General features: G+C 48.2%; 1 protein-coding gene across 4 annotated transcripts in view; it reads right to left on the bottom strand.

The window, feature by feature from the left end:
- The window catches only part of Plekhm2 (pleckstrin homology and RUN domain containing M2), a 39,595-nt gene extending 29,570 nt beyond the window's left edge, over positions 1-10,025 (bottom strand). For all 4 annotated transcript variants that reach the window (XR_006145857.1, XM_042669746.1, XM_042669747.1 and 1 more), the window contains exon 1: positions 9,935-10,025. Coding sequence is in view for 3 of the 4 variants with exons in the window: in XM_042669746.1 (XP_042525680.1) it covers positions 9,935-9,994 (60 nt within the window). In the remaining variant the exon portion in view is untranslated. The remainder of the gene's footprint in view (positions 1-9,934) is intronic.
- Between the last annotated feature and the right edge of the window lie 15,223 nt (positions 10,026-25,248).

Genomic DNA, 25,248 nt, shown 5'->3' with positions numbered 1-25,248 from the left:
GTTCAATTCCTCAGCACCACATAAGCAAAAAGAAAAAATCCGGAAGTGGTGCTGTGGCTCAAGTGGTAGAGCGCTAGCCTTGAGCTGAAGAGCTGAAGGACAGCACCCAGGCCCAGAGTTCAGGCCCCACGACCGTACCCAAAAAAAAAAAAAAAAAATCTGGGCTGGGAAGGTGGCTCAGTGGTAGAGAGCTTGCCTTGTATGCATGAGGCCCTGGGTTCAATTTCTCAGCACCACATAAGCAGAAAAAGCTGGAAGTGGCACTGTGGCTCAAGTGGTAGAGCACTAGCCTTGAGCTGAAGAGCTGAGGGACAGCGCCCAGGCCCAGAGTTCAGGCCCCACAACTGACAAAAAAAAAAAAAACTCACAGTCTTTCCTGCCTTGTCTGGCCTTGAATCACGATCCTCAGATCTCAGCCTCCTGAGTAGCTAGGAGGCATGAGTCACTAGTACCTAGCTGCCTAATATCTTTTCTTCTAGAATGTTAAGTCCTCAGGATAGAGGCTTCCCAGGATTGGTTCAGTGTGCAATCTTCAGTCAACAAAGATGTCAAATGCCATAGGTCACTTTCTGAATGACTGGCCCACAAGTCTGACCTATGGGATTCAAGACAGACATTATAGAAACAGACAGAGAAATGAGAAAGTAGGAACTGGAAAAATGGTCCTGAGCCCAGTTCTGCACCTTATGAGCTTTATGACTAGATGTTCCTAGACATCATGACATCATTTCCCTGTGTACTAAAATAGGCAACAGGAGCCAGCCCTGCCAGTTATGCTGTCACTGACTGGGAAAGGGCTTGTGGACATGGGTGGGGTGTGTGTGTGTGCGCGTGCATGTGCAGAGGATGTGAGATTCCCTTACTCTCAACATGTTTGAGCAGCTGGGAACCTAAAAACAAAGAACTTTCATCAAATTACATGAACAATTAGGAAAGATGACTCCCAGAAACCAGTGTGGGGATTTCTGTGGATTTCCCTGTGCTCACACATAGCTATCCAGGGAGAAGGGGGTTATGGGAAACTAATACATTCTTCCTTGTGCAGTTCTTTAGTGTTTTCAGTTATAAGCAAGGGGAGCTGGGTGCTGATAGCTCACACCTGTAATTCTAGCTTCTTAGGAGGCTGAGATCTGAGTATCACAGTTTAAAGTCAGCCCAGGCAGGAAAGTCCATGAGAATCTTAGCCCTAATTAATCACCAGAAAAGTGGTGCCATTGGGGCTGGGAAGATAGCTCGGTAGTAGAGTGCTTGCCTGGCATGCATGAGGCCCTGGGTTCAATTCCTCAGTACCACATACATAGAAAAAGCCAGAAGTAGTGCAGTGGCTCAAGTGGTAGAGTGCTAGCCTTGAGCTGTGAAGAGCTCAGGGACAGCGCCCAGGCCCAGAGTTGAAGCCCCACAACTGACAAAGAAAAAAAGTAGTGATAGCCATGGCTCAAAGTGGTAGAATACTAGCCTTGAGCAAAAAGAGCTCAGGGACAATGTCTAGGCCCTGAGTTCAAGCCCCATGACTACCAACAACAACAAAAAAGTAAGGGGAGCAAATATGCAAAATGGGGAGACTGTCCCTGTGGCAGAGCCAGCTACCTCTTTGGCTACAAGAGAGGAGATGCTTGCCAGTTGCTGGGGGCTTACATTTGTAATCCTAGCTGCTCAGAAAGCAGAGATCTGAGGATCACAGTGCGAGGACAGCCCAGCAAGAAAGTCCATCAGATTCTTAGCTCCAATTAATGAGTATGGCACTAGCCACAAGTAGAAAAACCAAGGAAGTTCTCTCTCTCTCTCTCTCTCTCTCACTCACACACACACACACACACACACACACACACACAGCAAGAAAGTGGGGTGGAGGTGGACCTTTTTCAGGACTCGAGGGGTCACAATAATGAAGGAACAGTGACCTGACTTTCAGACCCAGCCTCAGGGACTCTCCCAGAAGCTGTCCTTGTTCTGCCACACACAGAAATTCCAGAACACCCACGCCTTAGGCAAGGAAGAGGAGGCAGGGAAGACTATCGCCCAAGCTAACCAGCACTGTGGCCTAGCTTGGCCTCTCCAGAGGACTGGCTCTGGGCACAGTTGCCTACTTCAGGGACAGGCCTAGGTTTCAGATGCCACCAGAAGGCTGCAGCAAGGGCCATGTAGGAGAGCCCCTTGAAAACAGGGTGCTGCCAGCAGTGGCAGCAATATGCCCTTGCCAAGGTGGTGAATCCTGAGGCTGAGATGGGTACTGTAGATCAGGGAAGGGAAGACGCACCAACCCAGGGGCCCAAGGGACCAGAAATGCCAGCCTCCCCTCCCCATGACTTCCAGACTCCAAGTTCTAACTCCTCTCCTGCTTACACAACACGTTACATTTCCAGATTGAGCGATGCTGCCAGCTGGAACAGATTTTCCATTTTTTCCCCCATGAAATTCCTTTCTGCATTGGGCTCCAGCTGGATGAGTTTTGAGGAAGACTCATAGGAAACGCCAAAGAGCCAGCCAGAGAGTGAGCTAGCCTTCCACCTGACCGCAGACAATTGGCCGTGGTCTACCTGTTGCCCAGGAAGCCCATCACAGCCAGCAGCTGACCTGTTCACTCCAAGGCCTGGTGCAGAGGAGAAGTTCCTGCCTGGCCCCAAATCATGATGCAGGACCTTTCCATCTGGCTGGGCCCAGCCCTGAGAGCTAGGGCCTGGAATGTTCTGTGAAGGGGTGGGAAGGCCCACAGTGTCATGGGCTTCAAACAGAATTCAGACCCTCAGGGAGAGGAAGCAGGGAGAACAAGCTCACTTTAGAAAATGTGCATTAAGTCGCTTGGGTCTTGCTGCCCTGGTGACTCAGATCCTTGGGGGTTTTTAGAACTTCCCCCTATAGCTTGCGAGTGCGTGCGTGCGCATGTGCACACACACACACACACACCAGCAGCAGTGAGACAGAACAAAACTATTGATCTAAACTAAATGGCCAAGGTAATTCTCATCCAAACCCAATGACCCATGACAGAGCTGTCTGCAGGAATGAGCTGCCTTGGCTAAATTTAATGTCCTGGCAGAGCTAACCTGTGTGGAGGAGCAAGAAGATGGGGAAAGCCCACTCCCCAGGGTGGCCTCTTCAGCGGCCCTGGCTAGCCAGACTGGGCAACAGCTGCGGCCTCATCCCAGCCATCCACAGGGAGCCTCCTGCGGAGGGGGCTCACCGGCCAGAAATAGAACTTCCTCTCAGAGCCTAGATTCTAGGATAGCGTCTGTCCCAATCACTAGAGAGGGCTGGCATGCCCCCAGCCACTGCACCACTGCCACGTTCTCATGGCTCATATGTCCTGCTTAAAGGGGAGGGGTACAGGGGACAGTTACTTTGCATTCTGTCTACTACTGAGCTATTTTGTTTTTTTTCAGATCCTAGGATTCAAACTTAGGGCCTTGCTTGGTTTATTTGCTTGGTTGATGCTCTACCACTTGAGCCATGGGTCCAGCCTAGCTTTTTGCTGGTTAATTGGAGATAAGAGGATCAAGGACTTTTGTGCCCTGAATGGCCTCAACCCATGATTCTCCAGATCTCAGCCTCTCGAATAACTAGACTTACAGGCGTGAGTCAGGTGTGAACCACCAGGCCTGGTGCTATTGTTTTCCTAGAATAATTTTCCTCTCTCATCTTGGCCAGTGCTCCTTGCTGCATACACTGCCACTGCTTTAGGGAAGTCTTCCCTGGTCACCCCCTCCAAGCTCACTTCCCTGGCCAAGCATTTGTCATGTGTTCTATTGGATGCCAGTGCAACAGCAGCCACAGCCTGAATCCAGCGCAGGATGTTTCTGTCTACTGACTGACTCCTCTTCTACTAGACTGCCATCTCCATGAGAGTGGAGTTCACGGGGCCTTCCTAAGGCCTGGAACACGAGGGGCTGAGGGAAGGCGCCCAGTGATATTTCAAATGACAGAATACTTGGACACGTGATGGCATGTACAAAGTCCACATTCGCTCTACAGCCCGATGGCATCACAAAGACTGCTGCGATACAGATGTCGTCAGCAGGTATTGATGGGTCATGCTGCCATCCTCGCTACTCAGATTTGAGAATCACAGCTTGAGGCCAGTTGGAGCAGAAAAGTTTGCAAGACTCTGCCTCTAGAATAATGAGCAAAAAGCAGGGATGGAGGTGTGGCTGAAGTGGTAGAACACTAGCCAAGCAAGTACAAGTCCTCCCCCCACCAAAAGAAAAAAAAAAGCTGGGGCTGGGAAGGTGGCTCAGTGGTAGAGCGCTTGCCTTGCACACGAGGCCCTGGGTTCGATTCCTCAGCACCACATAAGCAAAAAGAAAAAAAGCCAGAAGTGGTGCTGTGGCTCAAGTGGTAGAACACTAGCCTTGAGCTGAAGAGCTGAGAGACAGCGCCCAGGCCCAGAGTTCAGGCCCCAGGACCAGACCCCCCCCCCCAAAAAAAAAGCTGGATACTAGTGGCCCACACCTATAATCATAGCTACTCAGCAGGCTTAAGCTCTGAGGATCGTGGTTCAAAGCCAGCCTGGGCAGGAAAGTCTATGAGACTTTTTTTTTTTTTTTTTGTCGGTCGTGGGGCTTGAACTCCCTCAGCTCTTCAGCTCAAGGCGAGCGCTCTACCACTTGAGCTACAGCGCCACTTCCGGTTTTCTGGTGGTTTATTGGAGATAGGAGTCTCACGGTCTCTACTGCTCGGGGTGGCTTTGAACCACGATCCTCAGATCTCAGCCTCCTGAGTAGCTAGGATTACAGGCGTGAGCCACCAGCGCCCGGCTCTTTTTTTTTTTTTGCCAGTCTTGGGGCTTGAATTCAGGGCCTGGGCACTGCTGCTGAGCTTCCTTTGCTCAAGACTAGCACTCTACCATGTGAGGCCACAGGGCCACTTCTGGCTTTTTCTGTTTATGTGATACTAAGGGATCGAACCGAGGGCTTCATGCATGTAAGGCAAGCACTCTACCACTGAGCCACATTCCCAGCCTATCTATGAGACTGTTATCTCCAATTAACTACCAGAAAACCAGAAGTGGAGCTATTGCTCGAAGTGGTAGCTTGGTTTGAGCAAAAGAGCTCAGGTACAATGCCCAGGCCCTGAGTTCAAGCCCATGACCAGCATTCATACACACACACACACACACACACACACATACCTACAAACATTCATACATAAAATGAATACAATAAAATGCTATCTCTGTCCTTGTGCTGGACATTTCTACTACCAACACAGTAACTGTGAGCTTCTTTAGCAGCACCTGAGTAGTTTCTCCTATTAGCTTCCTTTCAAAAACATACAGAGTTTTTTGGTTTTTTTGGAGCTAAGAGTCTTGCTACGTAGCCCAAGGTGGATTTTTTTTTTTTTTTTGTCAGTCGTGGGGCTTGAACTCTGGGCCTGGGTGCTGTCCTTGAGCTTCTTTTGCTCAAAGCTAGCACTCTACCACTTAAGCCACAGCTCCACTTCTGGTTTTCTGGTGGTTAATTGGAACTAAGAGTCTCATGGACATTCCTGCCTGGGCTGGCTTTGAACCACAATCCTCAGATCTCGGCCTTCTGAGTAGCTAGGATTACAGGTATGAGCCACCAGCACCCAGTTTTTTTATTTGTTCTGTTTTAAATATGGAAATTTTTACATATCATTCTGCACAGCACCTTGCTTATCTTCTTTGTATCATTCTAATTTTATATATGTGCTGCTGAGATGAACACTGGACTTGAATTGTCAATCCTCCTGCCTCAGCCTCCTGAGTGGTAGAATTACAGGAGTGTATCACACCACCTGGCTTGAGCTTACTTTGTATTGTTACCATTTTCATGCAGTTGTTCTATCAAACTCTCTAGCACCCATGGATGCTATCTCCATTTGAGAACACAGGTCCTGGGACTTAGGTGGGGTAACTGGTATTTCATCTTTCTGGAGTTACAAAGTATGTTTCCACAGCAATGTCTAAGTGGAAAAGTAGCTGGACTCAACAGCACTGCCTGGGTAGTGGGTGAGCTTGAGAACATAGCTGGGGACACAAGAAGGATGTCTTTCTCAGTCTGGTGTTGTTCACTATATGAAAACTTATTCAGCTGTACTCTTAGTGTCTGTGTATTTTCCCGAATGTACAATCAAACTGAAGTTCAGAAATACACCTTGAAAATACAGTAATATACAATATACCTCATTTTTTTTTTTTTTGTCGGTCGTGGGGCTTGAACTCTGGGCCTGGGCGCTGTCCCTCAGCTCTTCAGCTCAAAGCGAGCGCTCTACCACTTGAGCTACAGTGCCACTTCCGATTTTCTGGTGGTTTATTGGAGATAGGAGTTTCACGGTCTCTTCTGCCTGGGCTGGCTTTGAACCTCGATCCTCAGATCTCAGCCTCCTGAGTAGCTAGGATTACAGGCGTGAGCCACCAGCGCCCGGCCTATACCTCATTTTTTTAATGCAACATCCTTTAAAAAAATGTGTCAAGGGGCTGGGAAGGTGGCTCAGTGGTAGAGCGCTTGCCTTGCATGCATGAGGCCCTGAGTTCGATTCCTCAGCACCACATAAGCAAAAAGAAAAAAATCTGGAAGTGGCGCTGTGGCTCAGGTGGTAGAGTGCTAGCCTTGAGCTGAAGAGCTGAGGGACAGCGCCCAGGCCCAGAGTTCAGGCCCCACGACTGGACCCAAAAAAAAAAAAAAATGTGTCAAGTACCAATAGTTCACACCTGAAATCTTAGCTGCTTAGGAGGCTGAGATCTGAGGACCATGTTTTGAAGCCAGCCTGGGCAGGAGAGCTCCCAGTAAACCACCGAAAAAAAACAAAAGTAGAGCTATGGCTCAGGTGGCTAGCTTTGAGCACAAAAGCTCAGGGATAGCACCCAGGGTCTGAGTTTGAGCCCCACAACTGGCAAAAAAAAAAAAAAAGGCAAAGATAAAGAAAAAAAAAAAAAAGGACCAGTAAGACCATCTTACTAGGAGGAGGAAGAAAACAGGCAAAGCAACTCTCAGGAATTTGGGTGAAGTTGACATTCAAGGGCAAGTCTGACCTCAAGACTTCTAGTCCTCGGGGCTTGGGAAGGTGGCTCAGTGATAGAGCGCTTGCCTTGCATGCCTGAGGCCCTGGGTTTGATTCCTCAGCACCACAGAAGAAAAAAGAAAAAAGCTGGAAGTGGCACTGTGGCTCAAGTGGTAGAGCGCTAGCCTTGAGCTGAAGAGCTGAGGGACAGCGCCCAGGCCCAGAGTTCAGAACCCACGACCAGACCCCCCCCCCCCAAAAAAAAATACTTCTAGTCCTCAACCTCACTTCCACAACCCATCTGATTCCAATTAGAAGTAGCGACTGATTTTGAAAATGTAATGCACTTCACAGTGCAAGAATCATGGCAGGTGTCTGAAACTGGCATACAAAGGAGGTGGTGATCCATAACCACATGTAGGTGAGAGGTACTGTCTACAGGCCTTGTGCAAGCAAGCACTTGGCTTGAAGAGCTACCATTTATTAAGACTGACTCAGCTAGGACGCTGATGGCTCACACCTATAACCCTAATGACTCAGGAGGCTGAGATCTGAGGATCATGGTTTGAAGACAGCCCAGGTAAGCAAAGTCTATATGCTTCTTACCTCCAATGAACCACCAAAAAGCAGGAAGTGAAACTGTGGCTCAAATGGTAGAATATCAGCCCAGAGCAAAAAAGCAAAGAGGCAGCACTTAGGCCTGAGTTCCAATTGCCAATACTGGCAAAAAAAAAAAAATTAAAGAAAAAGATTTACTAAAAAGATTTACTGCCTTTGAATGACCGACCCATGCTTACATCTGTGACAAGGTATCCATGTCTACCAGATCTGTAATTGAAGACTTTCCCCATTTACTTGAAACCCAAAGAAAAAAAAATCCTTTGGTATTTTGCAGCTATGATCAGCACAGATTAGACTGGGAAGCTCAGCAGTTTTTCCTCTGCCATTAGGAAAGAAATGCTTTTTTTTTTTCTTTAGCTAGTCCTAGGTCTTGAACTCAGGGCCTGGGCCACTATCCCTGAGCTCTTTTGCTTAAGGCTAGCTCTACTTTAGTTGGAGATAAGAGTATCAAGGGACTTTTCTGCCCTGCTGCCTTCCAACTGTGATCCTCAGATCTCAGCCTTCTGAGTAGCTAGAATTACAGGCATGAACCACCTGTGCCTGGCAAGACATACTGCCTTTTTTGGGGGTCCGGTCCTGGGGCCTGAACTCTGGGCCTGGGTGCTGTCCCTCAGCCCTTCAGCTCAAGGCTAGCGCTCTACCACTTGAGCCACAGTGCCACTTCCGGCTTTTTTTCTTCTGCTTATGTGGTGATGAGGAATCGAACCCAGAGCCTCAGGCATGCAAGGCAAGCTCTCTACCACTGAGCCACCTTCCCAGCCCGACATGTTGCTTCTTAAGGAAGGAATGGCTCACTGTGCCTTCCTTGAATAAGCAAAAACTATACCCACTGCATTGACCAAGCATAAACCAAGCTCTCCTTGGACCTTTGCAGGTCACCTCTCACTTTGAGTGTTGCAGTTTAGAAAGATTATTTTCTCCCTCCCTCCTTTCCTTCCTTCTTTAACAAAACATAAGATTGCTTCCTTGTGTTAATTTTGAGGAATTTAAATGGAGGGGTCCCAGTTGTGTGTGTGTGTGTGTGTGTAGTTTTCTTGTTTTGATGCCTGTAGGTAGTAAAATAACTATTGAGTCCCTCTACCTAACACACACACACTCACACTCTCACACACACTCACACTTTCTCACACTCACACACACGCACACATGCACACTCACACACACTGTCACACACTCACACACTTTCTCACACACACTCGCACACACTCACACTCTCATACACACTCAGCCTCACACACACACTCTCACACTCACACACACTCACATTCACTCTCTCACACACACACTGTCACACACACACTCACACTGTCACACACTCACACTTTCTCACACTCACACTTTCTCACACGCACACTCACACACACTCACACACTGTCACACTCTCACACTCACTCGCACACACTCTCACACAGACACACACTCTCACACTCACACTCACATTCACTCTCACACACACACTGTCACACACACACACACTGTCACACACTCACACTCACACACTCACACACTCACACTCACACACTCACACTTTCTCGCACACACTCACACACACTCACACTCACATTCACTCACACACACACACTGTCACACACTCACACTCTCACACACAGTCACACTTTCTCACACACACTCTCACACACACACTCGCACACACTCACACACTGTCACACACTCACACAGACACTCTCACACTCACACACACACTCTCACACTCTCACCCGTTCCTCAGCCAAGCAGGTGAACCAAGAAATCAAAATAGGGAAAGAAAAAAGCTCCGTTCTGGCGGAGCACTTGGGTTCTCAGCGGATGTGAATTCATCCACGGTGGGGCTTTTTCTCCCCGACACGCTGACTTCATTGTAAATGCTAGCTTTCCTCGTTCTTTTCTGAGCCAGGCTGGCTTTGAACTGGATTCTCGGCCGGGCTTTCCCGGGCTGGGGTGACAGGCGCGGCACCGGCCCGGGGAGCCCGGTCCGACCCGGCTCCGCCAGCCCCTCGGGCAGGCGCCCGCGGTCGGATCACCGCGCAACCCGCCTCGCTGCCGCCGTGGGGCTGACACGACCCGCAGTCACCTTGCCCGAGAACCGCGATCCCGGCGAGGTCGCCCGGGACTTCGCGGGCCGCGGGGCTGCCGCGGGGTCACGGGGCGGGGAAGCCGGGGCTCGTCCCGCGGCCTGCGCCCGGGATGCAGGGATGCTGCGGGCTCCCCCCGTCCGCCCGGGGCTGCCCGGACCCGGGTGCCGGCCTTCAACGACGGCCCGGAGCGGGCCCCGGGGCCGCGGAGGCCCGGGCGGGCGGGGCCGGGTCTTCCGCGTCCTCCGGGTCCCTCGGGTCGCGGAGGCCGCAGCCGCGCTCACCTTCTTCACCGACTGCGAGATGTTCTCCAGGATCCGGTCCTTCACCTCCCGCGGCTCCATGGCGCCGCCGCCGCCCCGCCGCCGCCGCCCTCGCCGCGGGCCCCGGGCCGCCAACCGCTGCCGCCGGCCGTGCGGAGGCTCCGTCGTGCCGGCCGCGGGCCCCGCCGCCCGCCGCCCGGCCTCGCCTGCCCGCCCGCCCGCCCGGGCCTCGTTCCAACCCCGGCCCGGCGGCTCCGAGCGCGGCGGGCGGGGACGGAGGGGAGGAGGCCGCGCGCGCCGCCGGCGGAACTGATGTCAGGCGGGGCGGCGCCACGGGGACCCGCGCCCCGCCGCCCGCGACTCCCGGGCCGGGGCCCCGCAGACCGGGACCCACGCATCTCGGGGACCCGCAGATTCCAGGTATCCATAGGCCTGGGACCCACAGATCCCAGGGACTTACAGACGCGGTACCCACAGATCCTGGGCCCACAGACCTGGGACCCATAAATATCAGGGCCCAACAGATCCCATGACCCACAGACCTGGGACCCAGAGATCCCAGAGACCAGCAGATTCCAGACACTTACAAACCTGGAACCCACGGATCCCAGGGATTTACAGACCTGGGATCCCACAAGTCCAGAGACCCAAAGAAGTGGGGTCATTAGGCCCTGGCACCCACACACCTAGGGATTCCCCTTCTTTCCCCCACAAACACTGAGACTCACACAGACCAGGCCCACACAGACCCCCAGGACTTGCCCAGACCAGCAGCCCCTCCAGGCCTGAGGTATCAGCGGCCTGGCTCTGCTGCCCACTCTCACCCACTAATTCAGCCCCTCCCTATCCCGAGGGCCCCGGTCTCCCATACCTGAGACCCTCAGACCCGAGACCCGCCATGTCAACCTCTTTACAAACTCACCAGCACTCTACAGAGTTCGCAGTCTTCCAGCTTTACTTGGTCCCCAAATAAAGTATTTCCTCCTAATACTCATTAGTCCCTTCTTTCAATTCTCAGACCTCTAGTTCTCTGCCCTGACTGCACACCATTCCCTAGTTTCTGTTCAAGCTACCTCGAGCCCCAAGACACCTCCAAATCTGAAAGCCAGTAGGAGAGGGACTCCACCTCCACATCCAAACCCTTCACCAAACCCTTGTTTTCCAAAGATAGTGGGACAACCTTCTAATTTTATTTATTTATTTAGTCAGTCATGGGGCCTGAACTCTTGGCCTGGGCACTGCCCTTCAGCAATTCAGCTCAAGGCTAGCACTCTACCACTTGAGCCACAGTGCAACATCCTGCTTTCTCTGCTTATGTGGTGCTGAGGAATCAAACCCAGGGCCTCATGCATGCAAGGCAAGCACTTTACCATTGAGCCATCTTCCCAGCCCAAATTTTTTTCTTTTTATGTCACTGGATAAGGGGCCACCAAAAACTCAGGAAAACAAAAAAGAAAACCTGGATTATTACATTCATTAGTCTTTTGGGCCTTTCTGCAGGAGTTGCTGGCACGAATGATGAAGGTCAGACTTTCTACCCTGCAGGGAACCCATGGCTCTGCCTCCTGTGGACTTACACCAGCCTCTGCTACAAACACCTCAAGAGTCAGGAGTTCAGGAATTTGCCTGAAAATCATACTGCAAGTGATAGAGCCCAGACACCAACCCGGGATTCAGATCCCAATATTTATCTACTTTTCTGGGCCAAGAATGTCTTCACAGTTTTGCAGACTGTAGTCAACTCCTAGGACTTGGGCTAACCTTTAGGGGAAAAATTTCTTTTTTTTTTTTTTTTTGTCGGTCGTGGGGCTTGAACTCTGGGCCTGGGCGCTGTCCTTCAGCTCTTCAGCTCAAGGCAAGCGCTCTACCACTTGAGCTACAGCGCCACTTCCGGTTTTCTGGTGGTTTATTGGAGATAAGAGTCTCACAGTCTCTCCTGCCCGGGCTGGCTTTGAACCGCGATCCTCAGATCTCAGCCTCCTGAGTAGCTAGGATTACAGGCGTGAGCCACCAGCGCCCAGCTAGGGGAAAAATTTCTGTAGCAATTAAACCCAAGGATTTTCTATTCACACAGAATTCAGAAAAATAAAATATAATTTCCATGGGTCTGGGAAGAGGACAAAATAAGGATAGGAAGCCTTGGGTGACAATGGTTCATTCCTACAATCCTAGTTAACTACCCAGGAGGCTGAGACCCAGAGGATTGTGTTTTGTTTTTGTCGTTCATGGGGCTTGAACTCTGGGCCTAGGTGCTGTCCCTTAGCTCTTCAGCTCAAGGCGAGAGCTTTACCATTTAAGCTACAGTGCCACTTCCGGTTTTCTGGTGGTTTATTGAAGATAGGAGTCTCACGGTCTTTCCTGCCAGGCTGGCTTTGAACCGTGATCCTCAGATCTCAGCCTCCTGAGTAACTAAGATTACAGGCATGAGCTACCAGCGCCTGGCCCGAGGATTGTGTTTTGAAGACAAAGTAGGCAGAAAAGTCCTTGAGGTGGGGCTGGGAAGGTGGCTCAGTGGTAGAGCACTTGCCTTGCATGCCTGAGGCCCTGGGTTCAATTCCTCAGCACCACATAAGCAAAAAGAAAAAAGCCGGAAGTGGCGCTGTGGCTCAAGTGGTAGAGCTCTAGCCTTGAGCTGAAGAGCTTAGGGACAGCACCCAGGCCCCAAGACCGGACCCCACGACCGGACCCAAAAAATAAATAAATAAACAAAAGTCCTTGAGGTCCAATCTCCAAAATAACTTGCAAAAAAGTGGTACTGGGGGTTCTGCTCAAGCGGTAGAATACCTGCTTGAGCAATTAAATTCAATCCCTTTTACAGGAGTGATTACAGGCCCTGTAATCCTGTAATCCTGACAATTTAGGAGGCTAAAATATGAGCATAGTAGTTAGAAGCCATCTGGGACAGGAAAGTTGACTCTTTTCTTTTGTGGTTGTTGTTATTGGTTGTAGGGCCTGAACTCTGGGCTTAGGAGGTGTTCCTCAGCTCTTCGGTTCAAGATTAGCAATCTATCACTTGATCCACAGCACCACTTCTGGCTTTTTCTGCTTATATGGTACTGAGAAATTGAACCCAGGGCCTCATGCATGTGAGGCAAGCACTCTACCATTGAGCCACCTTCCCAGCCGGGTTGTGAGACTCTTTAAGCACCAGTTAAACACCAAAAAAAGCCAGAAGTGGAGCTGTGGCTTACTAGCCTAGAGCAAAAAAACCTCAAGGACAGCACCCTGGTCCTGAGTTCAAGTCCCAGGACTGGCACCAAAAAAAAGAAAAAAAAAAAGGGAGCCAGGCACTGGTGGCTCATGCCTATAATCCTAGCTATTCAGGCGGCTGAGATCTGAGGATCACATTTCAAAGCCAGCCCAGGTAGGAAAGTCCATGAGACTCATCTCCAATTAACCACCAGAAAACCAGAAGTGGTGCTATGGCTCAAGTGGTAGAATGCTAGCCTTGAGCTGAAGAGCTAAGGGACAGCACCAGGCCCAGAGTTCAAGCCTCATGACTGACACACACATACCCCACCCCACCCCACCCCCCAAAAAAGAAGGAAAATCAAGGCTACAGTTGATATCTGGGCAGAGAGAACACATTACACTGACTGATGAAAGAATTAGCCAGATGTACAAAGGTGTTTGTAGAGGCTGGGAATGTGACTTAGTGGTAGACTGCTTGCCTTCCATGCATGAAGCCCTGGGTTCGTTTCCTCAGCACCACATAAACAGAAAAGGCCAGAACTGGCTCTGTGGCTCAGGTGGTAGAGTGCCAACTTTATGCAAAAAAAGCACTGACATTTCCAGGTTCTGAGTACAAGCTGCAAGACTGGAGAAAAAAAAAAAGTGTGGCAAGGTGAAAGAAGTTCAGCCTGAATGACTCCCTTCTTACTTCCTCCCTCCTGGTCATTGAGTCTGTACATCCCAACCTGTGGGATATAATGCTGGCTCATGAAAACCTCCTTAGCGGGCTGGGAAGGTGGCTCAGTGGTAGAGCGCTTGCCTTGCATGCATGAGCCCCTGGTTCGATTCTCCAGCGCCACATAAGCAAAAAGGAAAAAGCCAGAAGTGGGCTGGGAAGGTGGCTCAGTGGTAGAGTGCTTGCCTTGCATGCATGAGGCCCTGGGTTCAATTCCTCAGCACCACATAAGCGAAAAAGAAAAAAGCCAGAAGTGGCGCTGTGGCTCAAGTGGTAGAGTGCTAGCCTTGAGCTGAAGAGCTGAGGGACAGTGCCCAGGCCCAGAGTTCAGGCCTACGACCGGACCCAAAAAAATAAAAAAAAAAAGAAGAAAACCTCCTTAGCCCCAAAGAGGAACTAGGAAGCTTTGTGATTCTTTTCTGCTGTTGAATAGCAAGTGCTGGACACAATCTTCTAACAAATGGCTCTCCATGACTGGAATGCATTGATGATTCAAGGATTTATCTTCCTTGGTATATGCCAGAGGTGTCATTTGGCTAGTCATGTACATGGGAAAGGTGGTGACATTTCTGCTGTATTATTTTCTTCCATGTACATTGGGGGGGCGGGGGGGGGTGGCGGGAAATGGTCAATTCAAGGCCTGGCCTCTGGCCCTGAGTTTTGTTTTTTTTTTCTCTCCAATTATTTCTTTATTGAATTTAAGTGACTACATATGTTTCACAATACTGTGGCATAGTTATACTTAGCTAAGGTCACAAACACATTTTAACCTTCACAGTGATAATCTTCATCATCTTAATCTACAAAGTTTATGAACTCTACAAACTTTCACAATAAGACAGTTTCTTCCAAATCGGGTGTTACATACTTTTCTATCCTTTTGCATAGTACCAGCTGTTCCTTCTTTCTCTCTCATTCCCTCCCTCCCATCACCGCTCTCCAGTTGCTTAGTTCATTTTCATCAATGTCCAGGCAGTTGATGGACCCTTGTCCCTGAGCTTTTTCACTCAAGCCTAGTGCTCTACCACTTGAGCCACAACTCTACTTTGAGCTTTTTGGTGGTTTATTGGAGATAAGACTCTTATGGAGGGGCTGGGAAGGTGGCTCAGTGGTAGAGTCCTTGCCTTGCATGCATGAGGCCCTGGGTTCGATTCCTCAGCACCACATAAGCAGAAAAAGCCAGAACTGGTGCTGTGGCTCAAGTGGTAGAGCACTAGCCTTGAGCTGAAGAGGTGAGGGGCAGCGCCCAGGCCCAGAGTTCAGGCCCCACGACTGGACCCAAAAAAAAAAAAAAAAAAAAAGACTCTTATGGACTTTCCTGCCAGCAGGAGCTCGCTTCAAACCACAATCCTCAGATCTCAGCCTCTTGAATAGTCAGGATTACAGGTGCAAGTCACTGGTATCCAGCTTTTAGAAGGACTTACCATTTCCCTACCCACCAGGTTTCCTAAGATTGCACTGGAATGCAGTGGTGGGAGAAGAGAGAGATGGCTGGCTTGACAAGCCTGAGAAGAGGTCAGGTGTGTTCCTGCATAGGTAATGGTTCTGACAGGGGATATACACTGCCAGGAAAGCACAGGATGCCTCTTAGTTCTGTTGTTGGGAGTCATTTACATTTACAATTGAAGCCCATTTATTTATTGTGCAAGACTTGGCTGGTCACATGGGAGGTGCATGAGACTCTGAGTCAAAAGGCAACAAGAATTAAAAGCTTGGACTGATTCATGCCAAGGCCACAGGCAAGTCATTCTCCGCCTTCGCCTTCGCTTCCAAATCAGTGACACAGGACAAAGGATTTCAATGTGTATGTGTTTAATATTGTCTTCTTGTAAGTCTCACAATGCTTAGTGCCATCAGATGAGGCAAGATGGGAGGCCAGGCAAGAATCTAGAGAGGGGTGCGAGGGCCTCTTAATATTCTATTTTATTTTTTTGGTGCCTGTGTTAGGGTTTGAACTCAGGGCCTGGATGCTTTCAGTTTAGCTTTTTCACTCAAGGCTGGCACTGTACCACTTGAGCCACATAGCTATTTCTGGATTTTTTATGGTTAATTGGAGATGAGTCTCATGGAAGCCAGGCACTGGTGGCTCATGCCTGTCATCCTAGCTACTCAGGAGTCTGAGATCTGAGGATTGCGGTGTGAAGCCAGCCAAAAGTCTGTGAGACTTTTTTTTTTTTTGTCAGTTGTGGGGCTTGAACTCTGGGCCTAGGCACTGTTCTTCAGCTCTTCAGCTCAGGGCTAGCACTCTACCACTTGAGCCACAGCACCACTTCTGGTTTTTTGGTAGTTTATTGGAGACAAGAGTTTCACGGACTTTCCTGCCCAGGCTGGCTTTGAACCTCGATCCTCAGATCTCAGCCTCCTGAGCAGCTAGGATTACAGGCATGAGCCACTGGTACCCAGCTAGTCTGTGAGACTCGTCGCCAATAAATTATTCAAAAAAGCCAGAGTGGCACTGTGGCTCAAGTAGTAGAGCTCTAGCCTTGAGCTAAAGGTCAGGGACAGTACCCAGGCCGAGTTCAAGCCCTAGGACTGGCCAAAAGAAAAAAAAAACAACATTTAAGGGACTTTCCTGCCTGAGCTGGTCTTGAACCAAGATACTCAGATCTCAGCTTCCTGAATAGTTAGGATTACAGATGTGAGCCACTAGTGCTCTTTGCAGTGATGTAGACTGCCTCAGAGAGAAAAAAGGCAGGAAAAAAATTCTGTCAGTTTTATCTCTAAAAAGTCATTCGAGAGGGTTATTTAAAAGAAGAAAGAAAAGGAAATCAGAATGGTAGAGCACACCTGTAATCCTGGCATAGCACTTGGGATGCTGAGGCAGAAAGACTGTGAGCCAGCTTGAGCCAGACTCTCTCAGGAACCCGTGGGGGCTGGCAATGTGGCTTACTGGTAGAGTGCTTGCTTAGCATGCATGAAGCCCTGGGTTCGATTCATCAGTACCACATAAACAGAAAAAGCTGAAAGTGGTGCTGTGGCTCAAGTGGTAAAGCGCTAGCCTTGAGCAAAAGAAGCTTAGAGATAGTGCCCAAGTCCTGAGTTCAAACCCTGTGACTGGCAAAAACAAAAACAAGACAAAGAAAAATCCCCGGGGAAGAGGTGAAGGGTTTAGGGCCACATACACCTGTAGTCCTAGCTACTTGGGACACTGATGTAGAAGGAGGAATTGAGCCTAGGAGTTAAAGGCCAGCCTGGGAATATAATGAGATCTGTATATATGTAATTTATCATTTATTATCTCTCTTTATCTTTTCTCTCTCTCTCTGTCTATCTATATCTTTATCTTTTCATCTATCTTTTTGCTGGTACTAGAGCTTGAATTCAGGACCTGGGAACTGTCCCTTAGATAGCAGCTACAATTTTAGACAAAGAAGTAGGCGAAAGGCCTTATTAGGTAATGTTAGGTTTTTAAAAAGAGGTAGCCGAGTAAGAACAGCACCAGTCACGTGGTATTCAGGTAAGGGGTAGGTTTATTCAGTAGACCTGCTGGGATCAGGCAAGGTTGGCACTCCACGTGGCTGGGAAAGGCCTGGGAATGAGAGAGCTGGGAAAGAGAGGAAAGAGAGAGGAAAGAGCTAGAGCAGAGAGAGCTAGAAAAGAGCAACGAGAGAGATAGAGAGAGCTAGAAAAGAGCAGCAAGAGAGAGTCTGGGCCTGCGCTAGGCCTTATGTAGAGTATGGGCGGAGAAAGGTGTGGCCACATCAAATTCAGATGTGACCTCAGCGGATGCAGATGTGACCTATTCCAGGTGTCCCAGTTGCCTAGGTAACGCAGGTACTGGGTGGAGACTTTGCTGCGAGGAGGGTGGAGTCTGTTAGCCATCCAGGAGTGGACCTTACAGGTAAAGCTTAAGAAAAGATCTGAACTGGGCACTGCTGGCTCACACCTGTAATCCTAGCTTTACAGGAGGCTAAGATCATGGTTTGAACCAGCCCAGGCCCAGGCAAGAAAGTCCATGAAACTCCAAGAAATCACACAAAAAAGTCAGAAGTGGGGTGTGAGTCAGGTGGTAGAATGCCAGCTTTGAGTGAAAACGCTGAGAGGGAGCACAAGGCCCCAAGTTCAAGCTCCAGTACACACACACACACACACACACACACACACACACACACACACACATACACACTCAGGCCTGAAAGAAATGAGAGATGAAACCAGGAAGCATCTAAGGGAGGAGCATTCTAGGTGAAGGAAGAGCAGTTCCAGGGCCCTGGCTGGGAGTAGGATCACAGAGACCATGGTACTTACAGGACGGGGAGGGGAGGAAAGTAGGAAGTGAAGGCAGAGGGGTAAGGAGGGGCTTTGGAGGCATCCCAGCTGGGTTTGTACACTCTCACAGATGCAGAGAGCTCAGGACAGCATGCAGGTGAAGGAGGGCGGGGCAGGGGGATCTGCTGCTTCCCTGGGTGAGGAGGGATGCTGCCTGCTGGTTCAGGCTTCTGTTACAGCTTGAAGTTGGATGGGTTGGACACAGGATGGGAAGAAAGGAGTCCAAATTTTATTTTTGTTTTTTTATCTTTTTTGCTGGTCCTGGGGCTTGAACTCAGGGACAGGCCAGTGTGCTACTACTTTGAGACAAACTCCTCTTCTGGTTTTCTGGGGGCTAACTGGAGATAAGAATCTCATGGATTTTCCTGACCAGGCAGGCTTTGAACTGCAATCCTCAGATTTTAACCTCTTTAATAGCTAGGATTACAGGTGTGAGCCACCAGTGCCAAGCTTGAAACTTTTTTTTATTTTTTGTCAGTCATGGGGCTTGTACTCAGGGCCTGGGTGCTGTCCATTGGCATTTTCACTCAAAGCTAGTACTCTACCACTTTAAGACACAGCATTATTTCCTTGGCTCCTACTTATAAATGACTGTCTACCCTTACATTTTCCTCCTGGAAGCTATAGGCATGGATTTTTGGCTATAATCACCACCCCTTCCCCCATGCTTTTTCCTCCTTGATTCTTTGTTTTGTATAGGCTTGCGTGTTTATCTTTGGTGCCAGTACTGGAGCTTGAATTATGAACCTGATCCCCGTCCCCCCCCCTTTTTTTTTTTTGTCAGTCCTGGGGCTTGAACTCTGGGCTTGGGCGTTGTCCCTGTGCTCTTCAGCTCAAGGCAAGCGCTCTACCGCTTGAGCCACAGCACCACTTCTGGTTTTCTAGTGGTTTATTGGAGATAAGAGTCTCACCGAGTTTCCTGCCTGGGCTGGCTTTGAACCGCGATCCTCAGATCTCAGCCTCCTGAGTAGCTAGGATTACATGCTTGAACCACTGGCGACTGGCAGTCCCTTAACCTTTTCAGTCAAGGCTAGTACTCTGCTATTTGAACCACACCTCCACTTTTGGTGTTTTGCTGGTTCATTGGTGATAATTTTTTTTTTTTTCTGTCGGTGGTGGGGCTTGATCTCTGGGCTTAGGCACTGTCCCTGCACTTTTCAGCTCAAGGTAAGCACTCTACCACTTGAGCCACAGCGCCACTTCCAGCTTTCTAGTGGTTTATTGGAGATAAGTCTCACAGACTTTCCTGCCCGGGCTGGCTTTGAACTGCGATTCTCAGATCTCAGCGTCCTGAGTAGCTAGGATTACAGGCGTGAGCCACTGATGCCCGGCGTGATAAATGTCTTATAGATTTTTTTTTTTAACCTGGGCTGTCTTCAAACCTTAATCCTCATGGGCTAGGAAGGTGGCTCAGTGATAGAGCGCTTGCCTTGCACACCTGAGGCCCTGGGTTCGATTCCTCAGCACCACATAAGCAAAAAAGAAAAAAGTTGGAAGTGGCGCTGTGGCTCAACTGGTAGAGGGCTAGCCTTGAGCTGAAGAGCTGAGGGACAGCGCCCAGACCCAGAGTTCAGGCCCCACAATCGGACCCTCCCCCCAAAAACAAAACAAAACAAAACACCTTAATCCTCAGATATTGGCTTCCTGAGAAGCTAGGGATACAGGCTTAAGCCATCAGTGCTGAGCCTCGTTTATTTTTGAGGTGTGAGAATTGTTCAACAAGCACTCTACCACTGAGCCCAACCCAGTCTTCATGGTGTTTTAATACTCCCCTTTTTTTCCTCAGTCAAGAATACCTTCTTTCCATTCTACTCTTACTAACCAGAGCTCTTTCTTTCTCAAATACTATAAATCTCATTTCAAATGAAACTGAATAGCAAAGGTTGAAATCTGAACAGCAACTAGAAATGGCCTCTATGCTCATATTTTTAGGCAGGTAAGGAAAGATAACCACAGAGGCAGGGGTTTATCTGAGCCATTTTCTGCTTAGCCAGCTAGCTGTCTGTACACTGAGTCTCTTAAATAAAGACCTTGTGGAACACAAAGCACAAAACAATTATTCTACCTTGGTTATTTAACTCCCCCAAGACAATTTAAGTTCTTCAAGAATCTTAAAAACATAGCTTGGGCTGGGCACCAGTGGCTCATGCTTATAATCCTAGCTACTCAGGAGACTGAAATCTGATGATCATGGTTTGAAGCCAGCCTAGACAGAAAAGTCGCTGTGAGACTTTTTTCTTCTGGCCGGCCCTGGGCTTAAACTTAGTACCTGGGCAATATCCCTGAGCCTCTGTGCTCAAGGCTAGTGCTCTATCACTTGAGCCACAGCACCACTCTACTTCTAGCTTTTTGTGTTTATGTGGTACTGAGGAATCACACCCAGGGCTTCATGCATGCTAAGTACTCTACCACTAAGCCACATTCATTCTCAGCACCCTCTGTGAGACTCTTATCTCCAATACACTTACTCAAAAAACCCGTGAGACTCTGATCTCCAGTAAACTACTAAAAAAAAGCTGCTTTTTCTGTTTATGTGGTACTGAGGAAGCGAACCCAGGGCTTCAGGCATGCTAGGCAAGCACTCTACCACTAAGCCATATTCCCAACCCCAGAAGTAAGGTTTAATTGATAAACTGACATTTGAGGCTGGTTTGCCGCAGCAGTTAGCTTGCCATAATTCACACAGAAATTGTTACTGAAATGGAACTTGGTTTGTCATAAAAAGCTGACACTGGCTTGGCGGCTTGATTACACCTGTAATCCTAGCTACATGAAAGCTTGAAATCTGATTGATATTTGAAGCTAGCTTGGAAAATCCATAAAATTCCATCCCAAAAGAAACCCAGCAAAATCCAGAGTTGGAGGCGTGACTCAAGTAATAGAATACCAATTAGGCAAAGAAGCCAAGCAAATGTGAGGCCCTGAGTTCAATTTAGCCCCTGGCTAAATTAAAAAAAAAAAAAAAAAAGGCTGCAAAAATGGAGATCCATGTTACTGAGGACCACAAAACACTGAAATGGTTGCCTCCTGTGGTGACGTGGACATTCACTCAACAGCCTAAAGTTCTCATTAGGAAGAAAAACTTCAGTCATGGTAGGATGTTGGCTTCTATGTTATGGTCTTTTCACAAGGACCTAAGCTCAGGAGAGAATTGGCTGATTATAAAAAAGAAAAAAGCTGGAAGTGGCGCTGTGGCTCAAGTGGTAGAGCGCTAGCCTTGAGCTGAAGAGCTGAGGGACAGCGCCCAGGCCCAGAGTTCAGGCCCCACTACCGGATCAAAAAAAAAAGAGAATTGGCTGATTATAAACAGGTATAACAAGGAATTGAAGTAGGGTGCCAGTGGCTCACACCTGTAATCCTAGCTACTTAGGAGACTGAGATCTGAGGGTTGTGGTTCAAAGCCAGCCCAGGCAGGAAAGTCTGTGAGACTTTTTTTTTCTTGTCTGGCATAGGGCTTGAACTCAGAGCCTGAGTGCTGTCCCTCAGCTCTTCAGCTCAAGGCGAGTACTCTACCACTTTGAGCTACAGTGCCACTTCCGGTTTTCTGGTGGTTTATGTAGATAAGAGTCTCACAGACTGTTCTTCCCTGGGCTGGCTTTGAACCGCGATCCTCAGATCTCAGCTTTCTGAGTAGCTAGGTTTACAGGCATGAGCCACCGGCGCCCAGCCATGAGACTCTTATCTCCAATAAAAGCAGAAGTGGCACTGTGGCTCAAGCAGTAGAGTGCTAGCCTTGAACTGAAGAGCTGAGGGATAGAACCCAGGCTGAGTTCAAGCCCCACAACTGACAAAAAAAAAAAAAACCCAAAAAACAAAAACAAAAACAAGGAATAGAGCAGGAATATGTGGGACCTCAAGAGGTTGAAAATAAAAACCAAACAACTTCTTACCTGGGTATAGCAGCACACACTTGTAATCCCAGAAGACATCAAAGCAGGAAACATTAGGCCAGCCTAAGCTACATACCAAAACCCTGTCTGAAAAACCAACAAGTAGTTTATACTGCACAGCCTGCCTTGTGGCCTAGCATGGTCATGTGATCGAGTTCCAACAGTGAAATGTGTGCAGAAGTGATCCACACATCACACACCACTTTCTAGGCCTGGTATGAGTAAGACCACCCTCACTCATTTCCTGGTGTGGCCGCTGGTGCTGGTGTCTAAGGCAGTCTTGGACGAGACCCACTAAAGGAGGTAGATCCACAGGTCTCTGGGGCAGAGACCTCGCTGCACTTCTGGTAAGTCCTTTGAGCAACTTCAAATCCCTGGAGAGACAATGGACACTGCCTCACATCTAATGAGAACTTGTTCAAATTCCTACAATCAACCTTATTATTCCTCATTTTACTGGTGAGGAAACGGAGGAACTTATATTATTACCCCATCATATAAGCTAAGTGGCAAATAGAGAATTGATACCCAGGCAGTCTGGCTCCAGTCAAGCCTCAACCACTGCACTCCATCGTCAGCTCCATGTGTCATGGCATAACGTAGTTACAAAATTCATGTCTCAGGACACTCATTGCTTCTGGCCCAAGCATGAAACTGGCCACAGGTTACAAGAATTGGGTATAAGCATTTAAAGGGGGCATAAGACAAAGACGAAGAAAGTAGTGAGGTAACTACCTCAACTTAAAAGAAACTGATCAAACCAAAGTCTTATGATAAAAACTTTATTGTCTTAAATATCAAATTGTTTTACACACCACTTTTTCTTCAGAAAGTTCCAATTTAAAAAAAGAAAAATAAAGTGTTTTGATTATTTAGGGCTGACTTACATTTCAGTATGTGACAAAAAAGTTCAAACTCAAATGCATCTAGTTTGCTCAGCTATAGACCGGTCCTGTGTTCAGCCCCCTAAACCAATGGCACCATGCAACCAACTTTGGGATTCCTGAGTTTGATTCCCTAAATTCTCAAGAGTTTTCCCAACTCTCAAAATTTCCAAAGCATTGGGGAATAACTAAGCCACTGGCAAGTCGATTCTGCCAACAAGCTTAGCTCTTTTCATAAGATGCAGTAGTTTCAAAGCTGAAAAAGAAAAGCTAGAAAATTTTGCAATACATCCACAACTCCAAGGGTAAGGGAAAGAAGACAGGGGTGGCTATTTACTACACATTGCCAAATATGGCTAGAAAACCAGTAAACACATCTTTTCTGAGTGCAAAGGCATTAATTAGGTTGACTTGCCAGGAAGATGAGACTCTGAACAAAAATGCACAAATCATTTGTCACTATTGGTACAGGCAAATTAAATCATGTTGAGTGACTTTAGGCTTCACACCAGAGCTACTTCAAGAGCATGACCAGGGGAATGGAGAATGCAACCCAAGTGGTCAGATGGAAAGGTCTTGTAAACACAAGAGATCTGTGGGTAAGGAAAGCAAAGGAATCTGGCCAAAGAATATGGAAATAAATCCATCTGACTGGCTCTGGCAGTCAAGCCAGTCAGACGCCACAGACGCTTTTATTGGAGGTTGCAGGTGAAAACAAACTGGTAAACAAAACTACATCCCAGCACAACTCTGCCCCAAATCAGTGAACAAGAACCTTACTATGCAGATAGTTCTATAAAAAGGGTTCTAATACTGTATTCCACACCACCATCTGATTATCTCTAGTTGGCTGAACTCTTTTCAGTGGAGAAGTATTTTCCAACTCCTATGCCTTTAAGCTATTTCCTGGGTAAATTTCATAAGGCAGTGAATGCTCTGTATTTAGCAATCTTCCTCCCACACAGTCCAAACCTGCAGGGTCCATATGACAAATCACCAATAGACAACTGATTAAAAAAAAAAAAAAAAAAAAGACGAGCCTTTTAAACTGTAAACTTCTGAAATCACTAGTGAAGATGTAGAAATTTTACCTTTATGGTTCAGGATTACAACTTATAGTGGTATTGTAAATAATGGGTTAGAATACCTCTCTGATGGAGACTTAGGGCCTTGAATTCCATATATCAATCCTGCCTCCTACCCTCTCCTATGCTTCATTTTTTTCTTGATCTAGATTCCCATTTTCATATACTTTTTTTTTTTTTTTTGGGGGGGGGGGCTGGTCATGGGGCCTGAACTCTGGGCCTGGGCACTGTCCCTCAGCTTTTCAGCTCAAGGCTAGCGCTCTACCACCACTTGAGCCACAGCACCACTTCTGGCTTTCTTTTTTGCTTATGTGGTGCTGAGGAATCGAACCTAGGGCCTCAGGCATGCAAAGCAAGTGCTCTACCACTGAGCCACTTTCCCAGCCCTCATATACTTTGAAATAGTGTGTTTTGCAGAGCCCTCTGCTATCCTGCTAGTCCAGACGATCCTGATTCTAGAGCAATGCACGGGCAGAGTATGAAGGGGAAGGCAGGCCCCAGAGGGAAAGCTGGCACTGAGGCATATGCTGGGTCATTTTTCATTTATTTGAACTTCTGTCCATCCTTTTCCTGCCACCAGCATCATAAATTGCTTTCTCAATGCCTCATCTCTCCAAGTTCTTCTTTCAAAACAATATTTTTTAAACATTTCTTGTTTTATTTTGGTGCTGGGACTGAATCCTGTGCTCTACCATTTGAGCCATGCTCCCAGACTTGATTCAGCCTTTAAAGTCTCCCCCCACCCCAGCATTCAGGAGGTAGACAGGAGGACTTCAAGTTCTAGGTTAGCCTGGGCTACATAGCAAGACCTTGTCTCAAAACCGCCATCTCTCCTTCCTTTTAAAATAAAAACAAAAAAACAAACACCTCTAAACCTAAATTTTTGGAGTAGTCTGCCTGTGCTACGCAAGTTGAGACACTATTTCAAAAACACAATCAAGCTCACAGGCAAAAATAGATTCTGTGTTTGAAGCCACAATTTGCTTTCCTCCCTTTTGTACTGGAAGCGCCACAAGGCAAGATTCCAAGTCTGTTCCAGCTGCCCTGAATCCCAAGTCTGCTGTCTCCGACAGCATGGACAACTCAGCATTTGTTGAGACAATCAAGCAACCACAACAAATGCACAATTAACCTCTGGAAGCCATTTTTGGCATGCTGGATACAAAGCCCATGTAGTGGTCCTCTCTATCTGGAACTATCTGATGCTTGTCATAGTGACATGGGCCAGCCCAAGGGCCATATCTCCTGAGGCCCTCCACCTCCAGTAGGGCTTTAAACCCCTTCCCCCCACTTCCATTCC

Source organism: Dipodomys spectabilis, unplaced genomic scaffold, assembly GCF_019054845.1.
Source record: "Dipodomys spectabilis isolate Male_0828 unplaced genomic scaffold, ASM1905484v1 ptg000504l, whole genome shotgun sequence".
NCBI lineage: Eukaryota > Metazoa > Chordata > Mammalia > Rodentia > Heteromyidae > Dipodomys > Dipodomys spectabilis.
This window is presented reverse-complemented; position numbering and strand designations above follow the sequence as displayed.